The following is a 22854-nucleotide window of genomic DNA, read 5'->3' as shown; positions in this document are numbered from 1 at the left end:
AAAATAAAATTATTTTCCTACAGGTCCTTACATGATGAAATTAAGTATTATACTTCACAATCTTCTCAAAAAATATAATTTCCTAAAATACTCAGGTAAAAAGGTTCTTCCAAACAACTTCACCACTGTCATCTAGTAGCCAAGTACCTCGAATAATCAAGATTGCAAAACTCACTGACAGCTTCTACTCATTGCTTTTTTATTAATTTATGACCACAAAACAAACCTTCCTATGGCCTCAAGGAAATTAAACAATTTCAACATGCCTTCATACTAATTGCCTAGAGTTCTTAGTTGCACTTCCCATTTACCCTTGAGGCCCTAAATGACACTAAAACTCAAACAGATAAAATCAAATTGTGATTTCTAAAGTAAGTGAAACAAACTACTTGCTAAAGGTTAGATTATTAGCCAACTTTGAACTATAAATGAACTACATCATCCAGGCCAGGAGACAGCAAATTATGTCTATAGGCTAAATCCAATTCTCCATCATTTTGTAAATAAAAATTTTATTAGAACATATTTATTTGATTACAAAAATGTGTATGTCTGCTTTTGTGCCATAATGGCAAAGAGTTGGAATAGAAATCGTAGGGCCTGCAAAGTTCCAAAAACTTACTATTTGGTCATTCATAAAAAATATCTACCAACATCAGAGAACAATGAATGATTTGCTGCCAAAGCAAAACTACAAGCTGTGCAGACACGACCACAAGGTTAGGACCCCAGCCATCCACACCAGAACAGCTACATGGAAACAGTGGAACAGAACAATTCTTCAGCCCACTCTGTGTAAAATATATGTTGCATACCCAATACAGAGCTCTTACTTACCTGCTCAATGATCTAATATTTAACTTGTATTTTCCAAGTACTCAACACCAGAATAATGAAGAATAATGAAGAATTCATGAATATGCTTTTTTTCCCAGAAGGTTAAAAAAAAAGTTGCTGCAAATAACTCGCAAGTAAATAAAATGTGTAGAACTACAAAATAATTTCTTTACATTTTGGATCCTCAGTACAAAACAATTAAAAGGCACTTAAAAGTAGGAAAGCTTAAGTACAATTTACATAATATTCAATGTATTAAATGATACAAATTCTCTCTTGCATTAAATAACAAAAGTTTCATTTTCCATGATGTAGAACTAAAATCAAAGTATGTCTCATCTAATTCAAAATGTAGCTATTTAACATGAAGTGGCATCAGACTCTTTAAAGTCATAGCAGCAAAGAATCTGAAACAAGAAAATAACATTTTACAGATGGGAAAGTTTCAAAAGGACATGAAATATTTGAGAAAAGCAATAGGTCCTAACTAGCTAGTCAGTGGCACAAACTAGGACATAACACTCAAGAACGACGTTGGCACTTCCTTGACTTCTTCACCAGGTTTAAGAGATGCTCAATTTCTAGGGAGTGCAGAGCAATCTGTCCAAATATTAAAGAGTTCTTACGGGGCAGTAAAGATACTCCTAGGCCTACAGTTCACCTACTCTAAGCAACAATCTTGTGTGTGTGTGTTTTTAACCCATCAACTATATTATTGCACAAGAACAACCAAAAAAAAAAAAAAAAAGCAATTTTTATCACAAAGATCAAAGAAATAATCAACTATTTGCTTAGAAAATTGTTAAAGATGAGAAAAGCATAATGATACTAGTGAAGCTACAGTGTGACAGATATCCATCTATTACCAATTTGGTATATTTCTGAATGGTAATTTGGCAATATTTTTGAAGAGCCTAACAAGTATCTAAACCACTATTATATGTCCATAAAAAATTTTCTAAAGAACAAATCTAATGTAGAGCTCAAATTTTACATACAAGGCAATACATTCCACTCTTACTTGTCATTGTGAAAGATTACAAACAACCTAACATCCAAAGAGTGAACTGGTTAAATTGCGGTTTTTCATACAGTAGAATATTAGGAGGCCATCTCTTAAAATCACATATTCAAAGACATGTCAGTGCTTAGGATATGATGCGAGGTTATATTAAAAAAGTACACAACTATATGGTCAAAATAAGGTAAATTCCCTTCTTTTTCACACTCAAACACAGATGCACACACTCACAATAGTATAAACAAAGACTGAAAGGAAATACAGAAATGTTAACAATGTTACCTCTGGGTAGTCAGAGTGCAGATAATTTTTTCCTCTATACTTGTCAGCATTTTCCAAGTTTCCTATAGTAATCAAGTATTAGTTTTATACCTATAAAATATTATTTTAAAAATTCATTCTGTAGTCAAATTTGGTATTCTCTGGTCTCTAGCAAATAAAGAATAAATATTTACAGTACTCAAAAGTATAAATAATGGGAAATAAATCACTAATTTACTATTATCTAAATCATTTTTGTTCTAGAGACAATAGGAAATAAATCATTAATGTATAAAAAGTAGTTTCCACTCATTTAGAGGTGGATGATTCAAAAAAGTAACATCATCTTACCCCATTCTTGAGTATAGAAAGTTGTTAACTTAATAAATAAGAGATGCAACTTTTAAATAAAATTGGTGCAAGGCATCTGAAAATAGTGCAACCATGGCATATGACTGGAGACATAATGATCTCCAATATAATGTAGATATTCAGTGTTAAATTAAAACAGGTATAAGGTACACACATGTTGGCCATATAATTTAGTGTTCAAATTTCTTTTATTTTCCTTAAAAAAAAAAAAAGCCAAAGTAACTAAATTGGTCTATGCCAAAGAAATAAAAATATACAACATCATACCATTATTTTAGTTGGAAGAGCCGCACCAAAACTCATGACCAAAAAAGGTCAAACTATTAAAAAAAAAAAAAAGAAACAAATGATTTTTTTTTCTTATTCTTGCTAAAAATTCAAGTGAAAGAGTAAAATTGCATAAATCACTAGAAAAGCACAGCAGTGTATGGTCTGCAATAATCTGAAAAGCACTAAGAATACTCCAATGTTTCCTCTGTGAACATAAGGTGTTTTAAACGTGGTCTCTGAAGTAAAGGACTATTATCTCTCATCTTTCACAATCTTTGAGTTTACATTCTGTTACAATCTGGTCATGACATGAAGTGATATTATACACAAAAAAGGCAAACAAAGTCATGTAAAAGTTAACTTTCAAATTAAATGATTCTAATCTCTGTGATTTAAAAAAATCACATAAATATGTCAAATATAAAATACATCCAAATATATTTTTACATAAGCGCTGAGGTTTACCATTTTTAACAAAAATTTTGAGATGGAATTAATAAACACCGTTTCATGTATACACAGAGCAATAAGTTTAAATCAGACTATTTGAGTTGTGTAGCCCTTTATTAGCAACTAAAATAGAAGGTATCTGTTGTACAACACGGGTAATAATTGACTATAACTGGAGATTTATTATATTCTAATACAGATTATTTATAAATGCAATTTCTTTATTAAAAAGCTTCCACCCTTTTTTGTTTGTGTACAATTTGCAAAACTATTCTGAAAGCGGAATATATGTGCACAAGTCTGCAAAGAGTGCAAATTTAGGATATGGTAAATGCTTTACAAGTTACTTTCAAAAAAACTGCCTGCCACAAATGGGCCATACAGTGTCATCTTTTGATCAAAATATCTTGATGCCAGCCTTCTTTCCACCAACCTAAACTATAAAGCATTTTTTTTAAATGAGTTGAAATTAAGGAAGGACTACACCTACTAGAAAAGAAGAAAGTTCTATTAGTCTGAGGTTTCAGAATCCCCCACACCAGGACCAGTATCTCGGTAAAGGCTAGGCCGGGACCCCGAACAGAGTATGAGCATGTGCAGGCAGCATCCCTGAGGACTGAGGGCTTCAGTGCACTGTGAGGGCTCCAGCTGCGTAACTCACTGAACTGTCTTGCCAGTTTCTGCACTGGCTTGACTGGGCATAATTCAAAAAGGAAAAGCTCATATTCATTCCATTCTTCTGGAGCTCTGTGATAGCCTAGAAAGAGAAAAACTGGGTTAGGACAGACATCACATCAGCACGTAAACACAGTGAATAAGCTACCTGCTGGACCTGGCCCTCTTTCCTGCAGAAGCATAGGGCCCTCTCCTTAATTTCTCTTGTTGACACATATGAAACAGAAAAAAGATCAAAGTCCTTGCACTAACCTCTGAAGAAACCTCTAACATAGTTTCTTGATAATTCAATTCATTCATACATTAAGAGCTCTTCAGGTTCATGAAAAATGCTCATTGTGAAAAATTACGCATGGGTTTCAAAAACTCTTTTGGCAACCAAATCAATTTATTTCTTAATTTCATTTTTTTTCCACAAACTTTTGATGCACCCTTACAAATACAATTTCTTCTGTTCTCCAAATCAAATTTTGATCAACTTCTGTCAAATACTAAGGTCCTTCCTGGTCTAAATAAATTTAAAATGTGTAAGAATTAAGTTTCAGATCTAAGATACAATAAGATTTTTACTTTAATTGTAGACTGGCTAATTAATAAAAACTTTATCAACCAGCTCCCTTATTCCATGGGCCTGGTGTGCAATGGCTGCAAACAGCATTCTCGTTGGTAGTGTATGCAACCTGTTCCTTGTATGGGCTGCTCTAAGGGACCTTGGAGGCAGTCCTTCAAAGTGACCAATCCTGCTTCTGACCTCATGCTGTTGCTCATCTAGGCAGCAGATAGGTAAACGGGTGCTTTTGGAAAGCCCCAGGGCACAGTCACCAGGGTTCACATTAGCCAAGTCATCATGTCCATCCACACCAAGCTGCAGAACAAGGAACATGCAGTTGAGGCCCTACGCAGGGCCAAGTTAAAGTTCCCTGGTCGCCAGAAGATTCACATCTCCAAAAAGTGGGGATGTGCAGTGCAGATGAATTTGAAGACATGGTGGCCAAGAAGTGGCTCATCCCTGTTTGCTGTGGGGTCAAATACGTCCCCAAACATGGTCCCTTGGACAAATGGCGAGATCTCCACTCATGAGGCCTCTGCTCTTTGGCGCTCCTAAATCTGACCAAAATAAATCTTGATTGTTGACTTGGGAAAAAAAAAAAAAAAACTTTATTTGATGAAGTTAGACTTAAGGAAACTAGATTGATTATTTTAAATTTCAAAAAATTATTATTGGGCCCGGCACGATGGCCTAGCAGCTAAAGTCCTCGCCTTGAATGCCCCGGGATCCCATATGGGCGCCGGTTCTAATCCCAGCAGCTCCACTTCCCATCCAGCTCCCTGCTTGGGGCCTGGGAAAGCAGTCGAGGATGGCCCAATGCATTGGGACACTGCACCCGAGTAGGAGACCCGGAAGAGGTTCCAGGTTCCCAGCTTCGGGTCGGCGCAGCACCGGCCGTTGCGGCTCACTTGGGGAGTGAATCATCGGATGGAAGATCTTCCTCTGTCTCTCCTCCTCTGTGTATATCTGGCTGTAATAAAATGAATAAATCTTTAAAAAAAAAAATTATTATTGTTTTTGAGTGGCTTTTTTTCATTCAGTCCTGGTTAAGAGTAAAACCTTTCCTAAACATTTACAGCATATTAGTTTTCAAAACACAGTAAAAAACCAATTTCAACATTCCGGAAGACTGTTCTGGGATACTATATCACTTTCTACATTATTTCTCCACTTCTCCCAAACAAATGAGCTCACTGTTACATCCTCCTCCAATTCATGAGTACACACAATTTTTGCTCTTTTTTCTTAAGAGTTTCATAATTCTTTCAGGAACTCTATAGTATTTTACTTATAGGGAGAATTTAATGTACACTTTTCTTAAATCAGCACGACCAAAACTTGTCTCATAATTTCCCTAAATAAAATAAGTATTATCATAGTTGTTTTAAAGAGAAAAACATGTGTCATCCATCTTGCAGCATTAAATTATGAAATCTAAAGTTCAACAGCAAGATCTTCCACCTATTAATAAAGACCTTATCACTTGAAAGGTCAATTCAGTTTATATCTGGGAAAAAAAACAGGTAGAAACAGAATATCTTTAAAAAAAATAAAAAGTAGAAACTGGCTGAGTCCAGAAAAACATGGGTATCTATTCTACACTATTTTTTTTATTAATAGATATTACAGACCAGTATTCTAGTAGTAACTTTATTCCAGCAAAATAAATAAAAATCCAAAATTATGCTAAAGATCCTAGAAACAAATTTAGCAAGATGTATATAAAGTCAATGAAGATAACATTAACATACTGATAATATATCTAAATATCACAGGATCAAACAGCAAAAGGCAAGACTCCCTAAGGGTACTCACATTTAGTAACACCCCAATGGGATGTCTTCCACATATAGTATTATGGTATTTCTTCAAGTAATTGCTAAAAGATACAGGGTCTAATTGTTCTATAATACTCATACCCTAAAAAAATAAAAGAATAAAAAGAAAAAAATATTAGCTAATTATATCTTAAAACTGCTATTTCAACTAAATTAATTTTCACTTACAGAGACACAAACAAAATATGCTAAATCATCCCTGTGAAACATCAAACTCATTCATCAATGGTAATCTGATTACAGTCAACTGCAGTGACAGAAAACTAGGCCCAATTTATCACCCTATTCTTACATTTCCACACCACCTTCAGCAGCTATCATTTAGCTCACAGATCTCAAACACTTCTAAGGACCATTTAGGGAAGTAAGTCTGCTCTGAAAATTTTCACATGAAAGTTAAAATTAAATCTGATTATGACCGTATTTCCCCCATATCCATATGTTTCTACTGCCATAAAAAATCAATTATACGAGCTCGGCAGCATGGCCTAGTGGCTAAGGTCCTCGCCTTGATCCCATATGGCCGCTGGTTCTAATCCCGGCGGCTCCACTTCCTCTCTATCTCTCCTCCTCTCAGTATATCTGACTTTGTAATAAAAATAAAATAAATCTTGAAAAAAAAATCAATTATACTTCAACTACTTCCATAACGTAAACATAAATATCAACAGTGTGTACAATCGTTCAGGTAAGTGATTTAAACAAAATGAAACTAATAGCTTACATATTTTAATTAATTCAAAGTTCCTCAAAGATTGGTGAAGAACCCTTGTATCACAGGATATTAAAAAGGAAAAGTTGTTCATCTCCTTACAATTCATACTAGAATGTCTTACGTTCAAGACTTAAATTCAGAATACATTTTTTCTGATTATTTTAAAACAATTACGATTTTATCACTTATTTCCACAGAATGTTTCACTCTCCAAATACATAAATTCATTAATAGCAACTTTAACTTATTAGTCAAATAAATCACACTTATTCACCAATAACTTTACATTATCTTTTTATTCAATTAAAAATTATTTATATTCAATAAACTATGAGAAATATAAGTGGTGGTTTAATCTTGGATTTAACTGGTATACTCTTTGTGAATATAAAATTTTATTTCACATGCTTTAACAAAACAGGTACAATGCAAAAGTGCCAAGAGTTGTAAGATAAACTCTCATAACAAAAAAAATTGTCTGGAAAGAAGTAGCAATAGGCAGGCAGCACACAAAGTTTTAAGTTGCAACATCAAAATTATATTTTATAAAGAACCTTTCCTTGGATTCTTCAAGTCCTTCATAAATGCTATCAATTTTCTTCTATATCTAAAATAGGCAATGTTACTTATAATCAACTCTAAAGCACTTGCACATCCATTAGTCAATCAGATTTATCCACAAGCAGTTCTTACTGTTGAGCCAGTTTTCCCCTGAACACCAAAGTCAACAATCTAAGCTGACCCAAGCTCAAGAAATAAAGATTAATGTTAAAAGTTAAACATCAGAAACAATTCATATCATAATTCCAGTACAAAGAACTCTGTGTATTTCTAACACTGAGATAGAAATCTTTTCCATAAATATGGGTAATCAAGGTAAAACTACCCTAAGATGAAGACATTAAGGCATAAAAAAAAATGGTTACATTTCTTGGCTCTCAGTTTCTAATCTTGGATACTCAATGTCTGCTCTGAATCGTTACAGTGTAACAAGAGCCATACTAACAACTCTTTGAACACAGCCATACTACAATGGGCATGCATACTGCTAGAGAAGCTCCAGTTTTCTGGATGAACTGTAGGGCAGCTCACTTTAGCTGGAATCCTACCCATTAATAAATGATGTGACACTGAGGTTCTGACATGCAATCAATCACTAAGTTCTCAAAACACATTCAGAAAAAAGAAAAGTATCAACAGTATATATTAACAGAAAGTAAAAAAGAAAACTATCATGTTTATAAAAACACAGGTTGCCAAGCAACTGGCCAAGACACTGTTTTATAGAGAAGCATAAGTTTCTAAATACAGAAGACACTACTAAATAGAGTTCAAAAATGAAAATAAACTGGATAAAATCACAATAGTGAAAATAAGAAATTGTGATGATTAGTTAGGGGATTAAATAGTATAAAAATGTTAATGCTTTTAGAGAAATCTTACATCACCCTAGAAGGTTTGATGAAGACGGGAAGTATAACCTATCACGATCATAACTGGTAACTCACAGACAACAGACTCGAATCAGCATTAGACAATAGTAAAACTACAAAGGCATATTGGGGGGAATCAGGAGCAATCCTAACAACCTCTTAACAGGAGTTCATATGCACAGAGCAGGAGGGGACCCCAGAGTGCAGCAGGGGAACAGGAAGAGGCTTGTATCCCAACCCTGAAGACGCCCAGATCCTCACCAAGGACTATCAGTACAAGCACAGAGGACTACACCAACTGCCAAGGAAACCACGGGGAATTGGAGTGCCTTCAAAGTCAGAGAACTCTGAGGTCACCCACCCCCAATTGGATCTACCACATGAGATGGAAGAAGTCCAAATCCTGCCTTGCAGGATCCAAGGTCATCAGAACGACAACCAGGAGCCGTGAGCAGTCCTCAGAAACAGAAGAACAATAAACTTTCTTCGGGACTAGGGAGAGGAGCCTTCTCTGGTCCTTGCCCGGTTCCGACTTTGGGTCCCCACCCTCTCTGATAATGCCCCTCAGGATCGCTCCAGAAATCCCTCAAAACAAACAAACAAACAAATAAACAAAAAAGCTAGAATAGATAGAGAACAAGGAAAGCTTAGAAACAGACAGGAAACGGTCAGTGGGGATGCACTTACAACTCAATGGGTGGGACACAAAGATTAGTTACTCCTCACTGGGGTATTGAAGATTTCTTTGCACACCCCTCCTAAAACTGTTCACCTAAACTGTTGACATATGTCTTGTTAGAGTTAGACTACCCGAAAAACAGCCAGGTTCAGCAAAATCATGCTTCAATGCTATAAAATGCTAAATACTAAAATGAAAATAGACACGAGACAACTGAATAGTAATCTATAGCCATTTTAAGGTGTATAGAACCCAGTTGTATATAAACTAATAATTGAAATGTCAATATACAAGTCACAGGATGTGGTTCAGAACTTACATTCTTTTTTTTTTCTTTTTCTCTTTTAACATATTGGTTACACAATACTATGTCAACTAATTCCATAACGTTATAAATTGTTACTGATGTTATGTTGCGGCTTTTAATTGATTGGAATGATACTCTGCCGGCTCTAACTTCAGACCAGAGATGGTCTTCCCAAGAAACCGTTGAACTTATCTGGACAATAAGATGCTGGACTTTATGCTTGGTAGATGCTTGCAATGAAAGAATCTCAACTGAATTTGAACTGTGGTAATGCAACAAAGTGGAGGAATCCACCATGGGGGTAGGGCTTGGGGAGGGGTGGGGGGAATCCCAGTGCCTATAAAACTGTGTCACATAATGCAATGTAATCAATTAAAAAAAAACTTTTAAAAAATGTTACTGCTTTTAAGTGTGTCATGCATATACTAAAGCAAGAATCAATCCTAATATACTCAAATCTCTGGCAAATGTGATGAATTAAAAGATATAGCTTTTTATATAGGAGGAAGAGAGCAATTAAGACTTTTCTCATGGATAACTCTCTCCCATAAACAGCAATGATGAAATCACAAAACAGAACTTTAATTGAGAATATCAGTAAGTATATCTATATATAGACACATACATATATATTTAGGTTTTGATTCTAACAACCATGAAATTACCATAAACAATATTGTGAGAGATACTACTTCTACCCTGTTGCCAAAATTTCAATATAAAAAAGAAAGCACTTCTCCAAATATGCCTACATAACTTTCTTATTACTTAAAAGGTAAGCAAGACTCGCTACGGTGAAAATCTGATTTCTTCACATAAACATAACCTAACCTGAGACAGTGAAATGGGTCAACACTTATTTATCTCTGAAATGAAAAGCAGACAAAAGCATCAACAACCTCTATCAAGACTTTCAGTTTCTGAGGAATTCAGCATTTTCAGGAAGAAACCCACGGAATGAAGGCTAACTTGAACATAGGGACAAGATGAAATCAGCCCTGCACTCACACTCCCTGCAAGATGCAAGCTTGAGATGTCAAGTCCCAAGTGTAAGCTGGAACAGACAGTGCTGACTAATAGCAACCATAAATGCAGGACTGTGACCAGAAAACAAGTATACTCCCTTTTAAATAGAGTTAATCCACTTTAATGTAATAAAAGTTACTAAAAATTGTCAAACAGAATCAACTCTCCTCTTAAAGTAATAAGGTAGCAGGAAAAATTTTTAAAGCATTTAAGATATAACTACATTTTTAATAATGAATACATAATAGTCATAGTATCAAATCAGTAAAAGTGTAGATTCACATTTTAAAGTAAAATGTATCACTAATTGAGGATGGGTATACATTCTAGGAAGGCATGGTGGGAAGAAGAAATATTCTAGCTTCTTCAAGAGGCACAAAATCTAAAATCCACAACAGTACAAGAAATTCTATGGGAAAAATTAAGGCTACAGATAAAAGTTCTAAAGTCTTACAGATAAGATTATAAAACTGTTAAGAACCTATGGACTTCGGGCCCGGTGGCGTGGCCTAGCGGCTAAAGTCCTCGCCTTGAAAGCCCCGGGATCCCATATGGGCGCCGGTTCTAATCTCAGCAGCTCCATTTCCCATCCAGCTCCCTGCTTGTGGCCTGGGAAAGCAGTTGAGGACGGCCCAAAGCTTTGGGACCCTGCACCCGTGTGGGAGACCTGGAGGAGGTTCCCGGTCCCGGCATCGGATTGGCGCGCACAGGCCCGTTGCGGCTCACTTGGGGAGTGAAACATCGGATGGAAGATCTTCCTCTCTGTCTCTCCTCCTCTCTGTATATCCAGCTTTCCAATAACAATAAATCTTCAAAAAAAAAAAAAAAAAAAGAACCTATGGACTTCGCCTTGAAAGCCCCAGGATCCCATATGGGCGCCGGTTCTAATCCCGGCAGCTCCACTTCCCATCCAGCTCCCTGCTTGGGGCCTGGGAAAGCAGTTGAGGACGGCCCAATGCATTGGGACCCTGCACCCGCAGGTTCGGATCGGTGCACACCGGCCGTTGCAGCTCACTTGGGGAGTGAATCATCGGATGGAAGATCTTCCTCTCTCTCTCTCCTCCTCTGTGTATATCTGGCTGTAATAAAATAAATAAATCTTAAAAAAAAAAAAAAAGAACCTATGGACTAAAATTGGGGGGGGGGGGAAGATGTGTAACTGAAAGACATGAAAAATTTTCACTCTAAACAAAAGTAAAAAAAATTGACATTCAAAGAAATTTCCATTCTAAACAAAAGTTTCAAAAATGACATTAAAAGAATATGAAATGAGTAGTAAATGAGGAAGGAAAAGAATTGATAATAAATGATGATTACAACAGTCAGGTTTCCCTGACAAAATCGTAAATAATTTGCTAAAGTCACAATGAAAAAACAGTCAACATTAAAAATGTGTAATTAAAAACATCAGTGTGCGATCTTTTGTATGTGTGTGATTATTTCAAGTAAGCAAAGTTCACAACAAGTGTTCTGCTTTAGTCACTGTAATTACTAAAACTGCAAAGTACTAATTATCCAAAACAAACAGTAGCCAGTGAAACTACCATACAACGTTCAGAATCCACATTTTCTGCATTGTAGGTACTTACTTAATCTCAATCCCAATGTTTAGAAGCTTCAAAATTTGTTTTCTTACATAAAATTATTATGTATTTTTTCACATAAATCACAATTCAAGATATTACACTATTAGACATTTTGCAATAAAGAATGGCAATTTTGCTTTTGAACACATAAGTGGTTTTATTTTCTAACATTTTAATAACTGTGTAAGATTCCTTAGACAAAAAAGGATCAAGACGTAACTATTATTAAAATTTGAATAATTAAATTAAAATTTCACGCACAAAAATAATTTTGCTCTTTCAAACTATCAAGAATTGCTAACATTTTACCAATACCCATACAGAGAACAAATACATTTTCCCTGAAGATTGCAGAGGTTAAGAAACTGGTTCTCAAATGAATTATAATTATTGTAACAAAAATGACTTGTTAGAAGAAGAAATACGCAAAGCTCTACTCACCATCACATATATATAAATCACTTAAAACAACACAATGTTTAAGGATCTGCCTAACAGTATACTGACACAGCTAGGTATATATCCAGAGCTAATCATTATTATTTTGACCCACATATCCTAACTTCCACAACTGACTTTTCAGCTGAATTAGCAGTTCAATAATAAAAGAACAATACAGGTCATTTAAAAAGTCTATATAGGGGCTGTTTGGTGTAGCACGTGAAACTGCCGACAGCAACAGGAGCATTCAACATGGGTGGGTGGCAGTTCAAGTCCTGGCTGCTGCACTTTGACAATACAGTTCTATGGTAATACACCTGCGATGAGCAGTAGAGGGTCTGAGTGCTTGGGCCCTTGCCACCCAAGTGGGAGATGAGCTGGAATGTGGGAGACTCAAAAGGAATTTCGGGTCCTGGCTTCAGCCTGGCTCAACTTTAGCCATTGTAGCCATCTGGAGAGTCAATCAGCAGATGGAAGATCTCTGTTTCTCTCTTTCTCTCTCTCTCTCTCTTTCTCCCTCCCTCTCCATCTCTTTCTTTCTCTCTAACTTTGTTTTCCACATAAATATTCTTAAAATTCTGTATAAATTAAAATAATTCATTGATTGGGCAACAAAAATCAGTTCCAAGTTAAATATGTTAAACCAAAAATTAAATTCAAGTATATTAATATGAAGCAAATAGTATTTATTTGGCAATATTACTCTAGGCTTTTTAAAATAACAATTTTAAAATTACATTCTAGTAATTTCAAACCCCAAAAGGAAAGCAAAGGAGATACAGACAGAGGGTGAGGTAGATGTTGTGATGCCACAGTCAGAGCCAGCACTTTATATGCACACAGCCTGTATCAGAGCATCCACGTTGCCCACCCAGCTTCCTGTTAATTAGCCTTCTGCTAACACTCTTGGCAGCTGATAGTGGCCCAAGCATTTGGGTTCCTACCACCCTCATGGAGACTCAACTAGAGTTCTAGCTCCTGGCTTCAGCCTGATCCAGCCCTGTCCATTGTGCCTGCTTAGAAAGTAAAAGTGTATAAAAGATCTCTCCCTGGCCCTCCATCTGATACTCTGCCTTTCAAGTAAATAAATGCATGCTTCTAGAAACACCTTTAAAAACAGAAGTCCCAGGCTTGGCAGCGTGGCCTAGTGGCTAAGGTCCTCGCCTTGATCCCATATGGCTACTGGTTCTAATCCCGGCAGCTCCACTTCCTCTCTATCTCTCCTCCTCTCAGTATATCTGACTTTGTAATGAAAATAAAATAAATCTTTAAAAAAAAAAAAAAAAAACAGAAGTCCCTACAAGTTTACTGCTTACATTGAATACAACCTGTTTCCTGATGAATACAAAATCCTAAATGAACTAGCAAAAAAGGCGCCAGTTTCAGAAGTTAGGAAAATTGGCCAATCAATATGCATCACTGCCATTTTACTGCTTTTGCTTTGCCATAAGGTATAAAACCAAAGTCAATTTTGTTGATGAAAGGGTCTTCAAAAAGTTCATGGAGCAGGTCCAGTGCTGTGGCATCTGCTGGGATCCCATATGGGCACCAGTTCATGTCCTAGTTGTACCAGTTCCTAGCAAACTCTCAGCTTCTGACCTAGAAAAGCAGTAGAGAATGGCCCAAAGCCTTGGGACCCTGAAACTACATTGGAGGTCCAAAGGAAGCTCCTGGCTCCTGGCTTCAGATCAGCTCTGCCCTGGCCATTGTAGCCACCTGGGGAGTGAACCAGCGGACAGAAGACTTTTTTCTCCCTTTTTCTTCTTTCTGTAAATCTGCCTTTGCAGTGAAAATAAATAAATAAAAAGTTCTTGGTGGAGTAGGCATTTAGTGTAGTAGTTAAGATACAAACATCAAAACGAGAGTACCTGACACTCTCCAAGTCTGTCTCCTGACTTCAGCATCCCAAAAATACAGACCCTGGGAAGAAGCAATTACTGATCCAAAATATGCGTTCCTGTCACACATGAGGGAGATCTGTATTGCACTACTGGTCCAGCCTGCATCCCAACCCAGCCCAGCACCACTTGTGAGGCAGGCATTTAAGAGAGTGAACTAGTAGACAGGGGCTCGCTCTACCCATCTCTCAACAGCCTTAAGTAAAATGTTTTTATATGTATTATGAAAAATCCAATTTTCCAGATTTCAATGTGTAGACTTCAGATATCTTTGCATCAAAATAGACTTTTATATAAAAGATTTATTTGTTTGAAAGTCCAAGTCAGAGAGAGAGAGAGAGAGAGAGAGCAAGCTTCCAGTCACTAGGTTCACTCCACAGGTCACAATGGCTGGGACTGAATCAGGTCAAAACCAGGAGCCAGGAGTTTCCTTGGGGTCTCCCAGGGCAGGGCCCAAGCACTTGTACCATCTCTCTCTGCTTTCCCAGAATATTAAGCAGGAAGTTGGATAGGAATGGCAGCGTCACAGGTGACAGTCTTACCTGCTATGGCCACAACACCAGACCCCAAACAAACTTGGAATCCAATTTTCCATGACCAGGTTGAGGATCAATATAGCACACAACCTCGTCTCTACTTTGGGTTTAATTATCATCAACATGTTTGGTGAAATTTTCCACACTCAAATCTCAAGTCCTAACCACTTTTCTGAACTCCAGACTTACACATTCAACAACTGGCCAGGTGCTGATGAATTCTCAAAAGATCATACACTCAATTATACACTCTTTTTTTTTTAAATCTCCACCAACATTACCCCAGTTCAAATTAGTATCATCTTCTAAACTATAGAAAAGGCTTGTTCTTGCCTTCTCCTGAGCCTTCTGTAGAGCCCGTTCTCCACACAGCTACCACGGTAACATTACCAGATCTCTGCCTACTTAGCTGGCCCAAGTTACACTGCTCTTACTTAAAAACTGCACCTACTCTATGCTTGCAACACTGGCCATTTTTCTTTCCGTCCAACACAGCAGTCTCTTGCCATCTTAAGATCTTGATCCAGGCAGTTCCTTCTATCTAGGATGGCCTTGACTCTGAGCTTCTCTTCTGGTCTGCTTCTTACCATGTAAATCTCATGATAATACTCCTTTATAGTAGATCTTCCCTTGACCACTCAATCTCCAGCAGCTCTGAGTCATTCACTCACACACAAACCTTTCGTGCTCTTCAGCAGAGCACACACAGCTTAACAGAATGGGCTCCTTCACCCAGTTTCACTCTCCATCACTTTAGTCCAATCACTCATGCTCAACCATGTCTGAAACTATCACATGGAAAAGTTCCAGAAACAAACTCTTTTCAAATTTTTTAAAAACTTTTGTTGCAGTATTTGCTGTCATTCTTTCTACTTATTACTGACACACTTATTCTTAGTTTATGAATTCCAACTTATTATAGGTAGGTATTAATAGAAAAAAAAAAACATGTACTTAGTACTATCCATGGTTTTGGGCATCCACTGGGGATGCTGCAATGTGAGCTGCAGAGGTGACAGAGCGAAACTCTACATACTTTACTGCCTTCGGGGGAAAAACAAAACATGTTCCTCCTCCCACAAAAAGAAAAGTTCTGTGACAACACAGACCATCTTGGCTTATTTACTCCTCTATATTGCCAGTAACCACAGACTATAAATGCAATGACTAGAGGAAAAAAGAAGAAAGCAGCATAAGGCCACAGAACACCTGTCTGGCTGGCAAACATTACAGAAAATCCTGCATATTTCACGGCTGTACCAAGGGTCAGGGCACACTACTAAGTTACAGCAGCTTGCCCAGGAGGCTGACACGGGCAGTCCCACACGTCGAGAACTGCTCTCCATCTACAGGATTCTCACATGCCCATATAGGTGTGCTGCTAATCACTTCTGTCTTAATTCTGCTCATATGCAAGCATAATCTTTGCATGAATTTTATGGACAGAAATGGAATTACCACATAAAATGAGGGCAACAGAAACAAATCATGTTATCTTTTAGAAAACTAAGACACATCATCCAGTGATGTCATTTAACAATCTGAACAAAAACAATGTGAAAATTTATAACTTACATTAATATTATCATGCAAAGCCATCTAAGTACTCATTGTATCTTGCTGTGCCTGGACATTTACATTATCAAATTTGTGCTGCTTTATTATCACACTTCCTTTCCATGATACAGTGGGGAATTCAGGTTTCTAAATCATGTACACGAATACAGAAAGATCACATTCATGAATACACACATTTAAAAAATGTTTATAGAGCTCTTATTTAATGTTCTAATCATTGTTCTAAGCATTTTAAATATATTCGATAACAAATATCTAGATGGCAAAAATGTAGCCAACAAGCTAGTTAAATTTCTTTTTCTTTCTTTCTTTTTTCTTTTTTTCTTTTTTTAAGGATTTAGATGACCTTTATTCTGGGAACCATGGTCACAGGTTTCCCTTCTCCATGTAGCAGAAAGACAGACATGAAGAAGAGGGCTACAGAGGAAGAAGAAGCTAGTTAAATTTACAGAAGATAAAGCACAGTAGGGTAAGATGGACTGAGAATGCTGGAAGCACAGAGTGTAGCATTAATAAGGTAGTCAGAACATCCTCCTGGGAAGAAGGGAGATAAGCAAGTAACAGTCAAGTGGAAAAAGGGGTGAAAGTCACAAGCTGGGAATATCCATTGCATTACTAACAAACAGCAAGGGGAAGACAGCTGTGTCACCACCATGGAACGAATAAAGGTAGGAGAGAAAACAGGACTACAAACGACAGCGGTCTATGTAGCCCACGCTTGTAGAGACACTGCTTTTACTCTGACTGAAACACAGTAATATTTCTTAAACATTTATTTTTTCTTTAATTGGAAAGTCAGATATACAGAGAGGAGGAAAGACAGAGAGCAAGATTTTCCATCCGATGATTCACTCCCCAAGCGACAACAATGGCTGGAGCTAAGCCGATCTGAAGCCAAAGGTCAAAAGCCTTTTCTGGGTCTTCTACACAGGCGCAAAGTCCAAAGGCTTTGGACTTCCTTGACTGTTTTCCCAGGCAACATGCAGGGAGCTGGATGGGAAGCGAGGTCTCTGGGATTAGAACTGGCGCCCACATGGGTCCTAGCATGTTCAAGGTGAGGACTTTAGCCACAAGACTATTGCACCGGGCCCAAAATACTGTAATATTTTAAAAGGTTTGGAGCACTGACATGGCCTGATCTGAATTAAGTTTAAAGGGACTACTATGTTCTGGGGCAAGCACTGCATATTAGGTTAAGCCTCAGCCTGTAGTACAGACATACCATACTGGTGCAGGATTGAGTCCCTGCTGTTCCACTCATGGTCCAGTTCCTTGTAAATGGCCTGGAAAAGCATCGGAGCATGGTCCAAGTTCTTGGGCTCTTGAATCCACAAATGAGACCCAGAAGAAGCACCTGTCTACTGGTATTGGACTAGTCCAGCTCCAACCACTGTGGCAATTTAGGGAGTGAACCAGCAGATGGAAGATCTCTCTCCTTCTCTCTAAATCTGCCTTTGAAATAAAAATAAATAGGGCCTGGTGTGATGGCTCAATGATTAAGTCCTCACCTTGCAAGCACCAGGATCCCATATGAGTGACAGTTCACATCCTGGCTGCTCAATTTCCCAACCAGCTCCTTGCTTGTGGCCTGGGAAACCAGTAGAGAAATGTCCAAAGCCATGAAATCCTACACCTATAGTTTGAATCCACTCAGCTCCAGCCACTGGGCCATTTGGGGGGTGAACCAGTGGATGGAAGATCTTTCTCTGTCTCACCTTCTCTCCATAAATCTGATCTGTTTCTCTAATAAAAAGAAATAAATCTTTTTTTTAAAGATTTATTTATTTTTATTACAAAGTCAGATATACAGAGAGAAGGAGAAAGAGAGAGGAAGATCTTCCGTCCGATGATTCACTCCCCAAGTGAGCCGCAACAGCCAGTGCTGCGCCAAACTGAAGCCGGGAACCAGGAACCTCTTCCGGGTCTCTCACGCGGGTGCAGTGTCCCCAAAGCATTGGGCCGTCCTCAACTGCTTTCACAGGCCACAAGCAGAGAGCTGGATGGGAAGTGGAGCTGCCGGGATTAGAACCGGCGCCCATATGGGATCCCGGGGCTTTCAAGGCGAGGACTTTAGTTGCTAGACCACGCCGCCGGGCCCAATAAATCTTTTTAAAAATTATTTTTTGGGCACTGGCACTGTGGCGTGGTTAGTTGAGTCACTGTCTGGGATGCTGGGGTCCCATATGGGCTCCAGTTCCAGTTCCTGTTACTCTTCTGATCCAGCTCCCTGCTAACGCATCTGGGAAAGCAGCAGGAGATGGCCCAAGTACCTGGGGCCCTGCCTCCTCCACGGGAGGTAAAGTCCAAGGCTTCAGGCTTGTCTGACCCAGTGCGTGTCCCACTGCCACTATCTGAAAAGTGAACACACAGATGGAAGATCTCACTCTCTCTCTCTAACCCCATACTTTAAATCAAAAAGTCTATTGAAAGCAATTTTGGGGCAATTAACTAGTGAAAATAAAGACAGTTTTAATGAGAGAATTTACATATCTACCACTAATAACTTTTATTTTTTTAAAAGATTTATTTATATTATTTGAATGTCAGATATACTGACAGGAGGAGAGCCAGAGAGATCTTCCATCTGCTGATTCACTCCACAGGTGGCTGCAAAGAGCGGAACTGTACCAATCTGAACCAGGAGCCAGGGTCCTTTCAGATCTCCCACATGAGTGCAGGGTTACCCTTGACTGCTTTCCCAGGCCACAAGCAGGGAGCTGGATGGGAAACGGGGTCACCAGGACACGAACCGCCACCCATGTGGGACCTGGCACATACAAGGCAAGGACTTTAGCCACTAGGCTACCGTGCTAGGCTCAATAATTTGTATCTCACATATATATAAAATCATTCCTCTTTATAGATTAAAAAAAAAGCCATCCTTTCTCGTAAGACAAGGAAGAAAACCAAGTTGAAATGGAAATCATGTTGCTGATTTCACGGTTGGAACAAGTCTGTGTACTGTAAATGTTGTAGTGATCTCTGTTCAGATTAAAGTTTTGGCACAGTGGGTTAAGGCACTACTTGGAAAACTGCATCCTGTGTCAGAGTGATGGCTGGAGTCGTGGCTACTGCACTTCTGATCCAGCTTTGTGATGATAAACCTGGAAAGGGAGGACAATACAACCAAGTACTTCAGTCCCTGACAGCAGCATGGGAGATTCAGAGGCGGCTCTGGTTTCCTGACTTTGGGCCAGCCCATTAATGGCAGTTGCAAGCATCTGAGGTGTAAACCAGCAGAGGAAAGATATGCCCCTCCTTCTCTACCTCTTTCTCTATCTCTGACTCTGCTTTACTCAAATAAAGAATTCCTTTGGAAAATACATCTTCATATATATTAGCCTAAATAATCTTACACGAAAAGTTATGCCTACGGCTTCATATACAGGTAAAGCTGATTGAACAGGTCAGAGATTTTTTCAAACTGAAAGAATTGAAATACACTCTAGACAACATCTACCCCAAGTCTCTCTTCTTACAGATGAGGAAATGACTTGCCAAAAGCCATAGAGTAAATCAGAGTTTCACTATACTTACTAGTCTATGAACATATCAAAATTGTCTATGATTTTTTTAAAAATTAAAACAAGTATGGTAACTACGATGCTACTTCCAGAAAACAATGACACCAGGATCAATGTCTATTTCACTCCCAGGCTAGGTTAAGATTATAATTATCAAAAATAAGTTATTTAGAATAAATTGAAGTTTAAGAAAACCCCAAATTTTTTTTTCTTTCTTGCTGGGAGCTCCAAATAGGCAGATTTTGCAGGAGAAGCAAAAAACAAGAGGAAACACTATTTCTTCTAAAGATGTATCTGTTTTTGCTGAAAAGGTAGAGTAACAGAAAGAGATCTTCCATCCATCCGTTCATTCCCCAAATGGCCAGAATGGCCAGACTTGAACCAAAGACCCCTCCAGGTGTCCTATGTGGGTACAGGGGCTCCAGGCCTTGAGCCATGTTCTGCTGTTCTCCCAGGTCCTAAATAGGGAGCTGGGTCAGCAGTGGAGCAGCCAAACTCAAACTGCAGCCCATATAGGATGCCAGCCCTGGAGACACAGACTTAGCTTGCAATGTCACCATGCCGAACCCAAACTATTTACACCTATAAAAATAATGTTTTTAAAGCTTTTTCACAGCTTTTTTTAATATAAAACACCGAAAGGCTACATACAAGCCAAAGAAAATTAAAATTCAAGTCTTAAAATCAATTGCTTAAGATCAATAATAAATGACAATTAAAATAAAACAACAGCTATATAACGGAATCCTCAAAAAATTCATTGAAAACAAGATATTATTAAAAAAAAAAACCTCTGCATGGATTTCACCAAATTTATCTTCTAGTTCTGTTCTTCCGTGAGCTTTTAAAAATACTATTGTGCAACAATCTTACACGAAGAAATTTTTAAACAGACACTACAAATTTATCATTTTCAACTCATTAAAGTTCACTTTAAAAGGTTCTAAAAATATGAAGTTGAAAGTCAACACAATCCCAAAATAAATATGCCTGGTATTTACTAACAGAGATTCTTTTACAATTGCCAACAAAATTTAAGTTACCTATATCTGATAGAGTATCTACTGGAATCCCTACATTCTGTCATCGTAAGGCTTTGGTATTACTATTTCCACAAGAAAAAGGCAGTAAGTGAAAATATTTTAAAACTTTACATTTAACACTTTAGGTCCACCCATAGTTTCTCCCACAAAGCACAGCTTTTTGTTAACCAACTCATAAAATCCTCAGTATCAATCAAAAACAATAGGATGGCCTCCTAGGAAACTTAAATACTAGGTTACTTTGTAAGTTATAAGAAGTAACTCAATTCAGATAGAGTCAAAACAAGTATTGTAGACAGACAAGGTTAGAGACAAGATAGTCTATGACCTTCAGTGCTCACTACTGCTTAACAGTAAGGAATACCATCAGTATCCACTTGCCCAAAGACCTAACAGACTTCTCCAAAAAGTATCGGAGAACCAGTTCTAATTTTTCATAATCAAATGCAATTATGATGAAGTAAACTTCAACTAGATAAACAAGAGTTATTCTTATAACCAGTATCCAAATGATGACAAAGTACACTTCGTAACATTTATTTAAGAATAGGGAAGGAATTATTAGCTTACTGTAAATTTTAACATCTTACATCTTGATTTACTAATCTGAAAATTTAAAAAAAGAACCTTAAAGCATTAAAACCCCACACCTGAAAGACTTACCATTTTATCTAGATGTTCAATGGATCTATAAATCTCCCCCTGGGATTCATCATAGTAACTGTAACGGAACCTTTGACCTTGAAACAAATATCATGTACAAAATAAAATAGGGAAAAATTAGAAGCTAAAAAGAAAGCAAGCGCTTACCAAATAATTTCAGTTCTCATGAAAGGCACAGCACAGCTTAAGCCTCTGAGAGAATTATTCCCAAGAGCCTCACACATAAAAATAAGAAGGCAGATTTGGGAATGCAGTAAGAAAATGATATATCATCAGGCTTTATGATGCTAAATTTTATTTCAAATTGTAGAAACCTTAAAATCACCAGCAACAGAAGATTAATGAAACAACACAGCTTGAAAATTAAAAGCATTGTAAAACACTGTATATAATGTCTATAATGGAAACACAAAGAATGATTCAAGAAACTACTACTGCAGTGTAATAAATCGACAAAAGCTTAGCTTTGGGTTACAAATGCAAAGATCTCATCTCCACTACAGAAGGGGGAAAAAAAAGTGTGGGATTTGTGTGCTCTGCATGACCTTGGGGAGAAAAAAAATTCAGCTGGAGAAAGATCAATACTAGTACCTTACACAACATGAATAAGATACACAAAAGGATAAATGTAATAGTCCTACCCTGACATAAACTTTCAGTCAGAGGACAAGCACAGAACTTTCAGTGTTCAGCTGTTCTCCAAAGAACAGAGAAAGTAAAGTGTGGGAAGCTTAAAAACAAAACAAAAGACTCAGAAAGTAAATTCCCTCCTACTTTAGTCATAGAAACATAAAAAGTTAGTATTTCAGATACACCTAAATCTATCTTTGAGCAATGTTTTTTCCCAATAACTTGCTACTTTTATGTAACCTTTTTGCCAGAAACTCTCTAAAATGCATTTCCTGAAGCATCAGAGTATATCAAACACATATACACACTACACATCTTCAAGGTTTTTTACATGTCTTATGCTTCATGTTTAAAATGAAATTAACATATTCAACTCTTTTTTATTCCCATCTAGGAAGATAGGTTTCTTTGGTTGAATAATCATGATTTCTAAGTTGCGTGTGCCTTATTAAAAATAAAATCCTATGAATAATATGCAGTTTAATATTTCAAAAACCTCTGATTCTTGGGTTTTTTTATTT

At 37.4% G+C, this 22854-nt stretch overlaps 1 protein-coding gene and 1 non-coding gene across 4 annotated transcripts in view; one reads left to right on the top strand and one right to left on the bottom strand.

The window, feature by feature from the left end:
* Positions 1–3306: 3306 nt before the first annotated feature.
* MEMO1 (mediator of cell motility 1) overlaps positions 3307–22854 on the bottom strand; it is a 102133-nt gene continuing 82585 nt past the window's right edge. For all 3 annotated transcript variants that reach the window (XM_058668115.1, XM_058668114.1, XM_058668116.1), the window contains 3 exons: positions 21704–21780; positions 6252–6356; positions 3307–3968 (listed from right to left, as the gene is read on the bottom strand). In XM_058668115.1, coding sequence (XP_058524098.1) covers positions 3837–3968; positions 6252–6356; positions 21704–21780 — 314 coding nt within the window. In that variant the 3' untranslated portion in view covers positions 3307–3836. The remainder of the gene's footprint in view (positions 3969–6251; positions 6357–21703; positions 21781–22854) is intronic.
* Positions 4480–4609, top strand: LOC118760758 (small nucleolar RNA SNORA70). The gene has a single exon (XR_004996970.2). It is a non-coding gene; the product is annotated as a small nucleolar RNA SNORA70 (small nucleolar RNA).

This window comes from Ochotona princeps, chromosome 8 (assembly GCF_030435755.1).
Source record: "Ochotona princeps isolate mOchPri1 chromosome 8, mOchPri1.hap1, whole genome shotgun sequence".
NCBI lineage: Eukaryota > Metazoa > Chordata > Mammalia > Lagomorpha > Ochotonidae > Ochotona > Ochotona princeps.
Note: the sequence above shows the minus strand (reverse complement) of the source record. Positions and strands in the feature narration are given on the sequence as shown.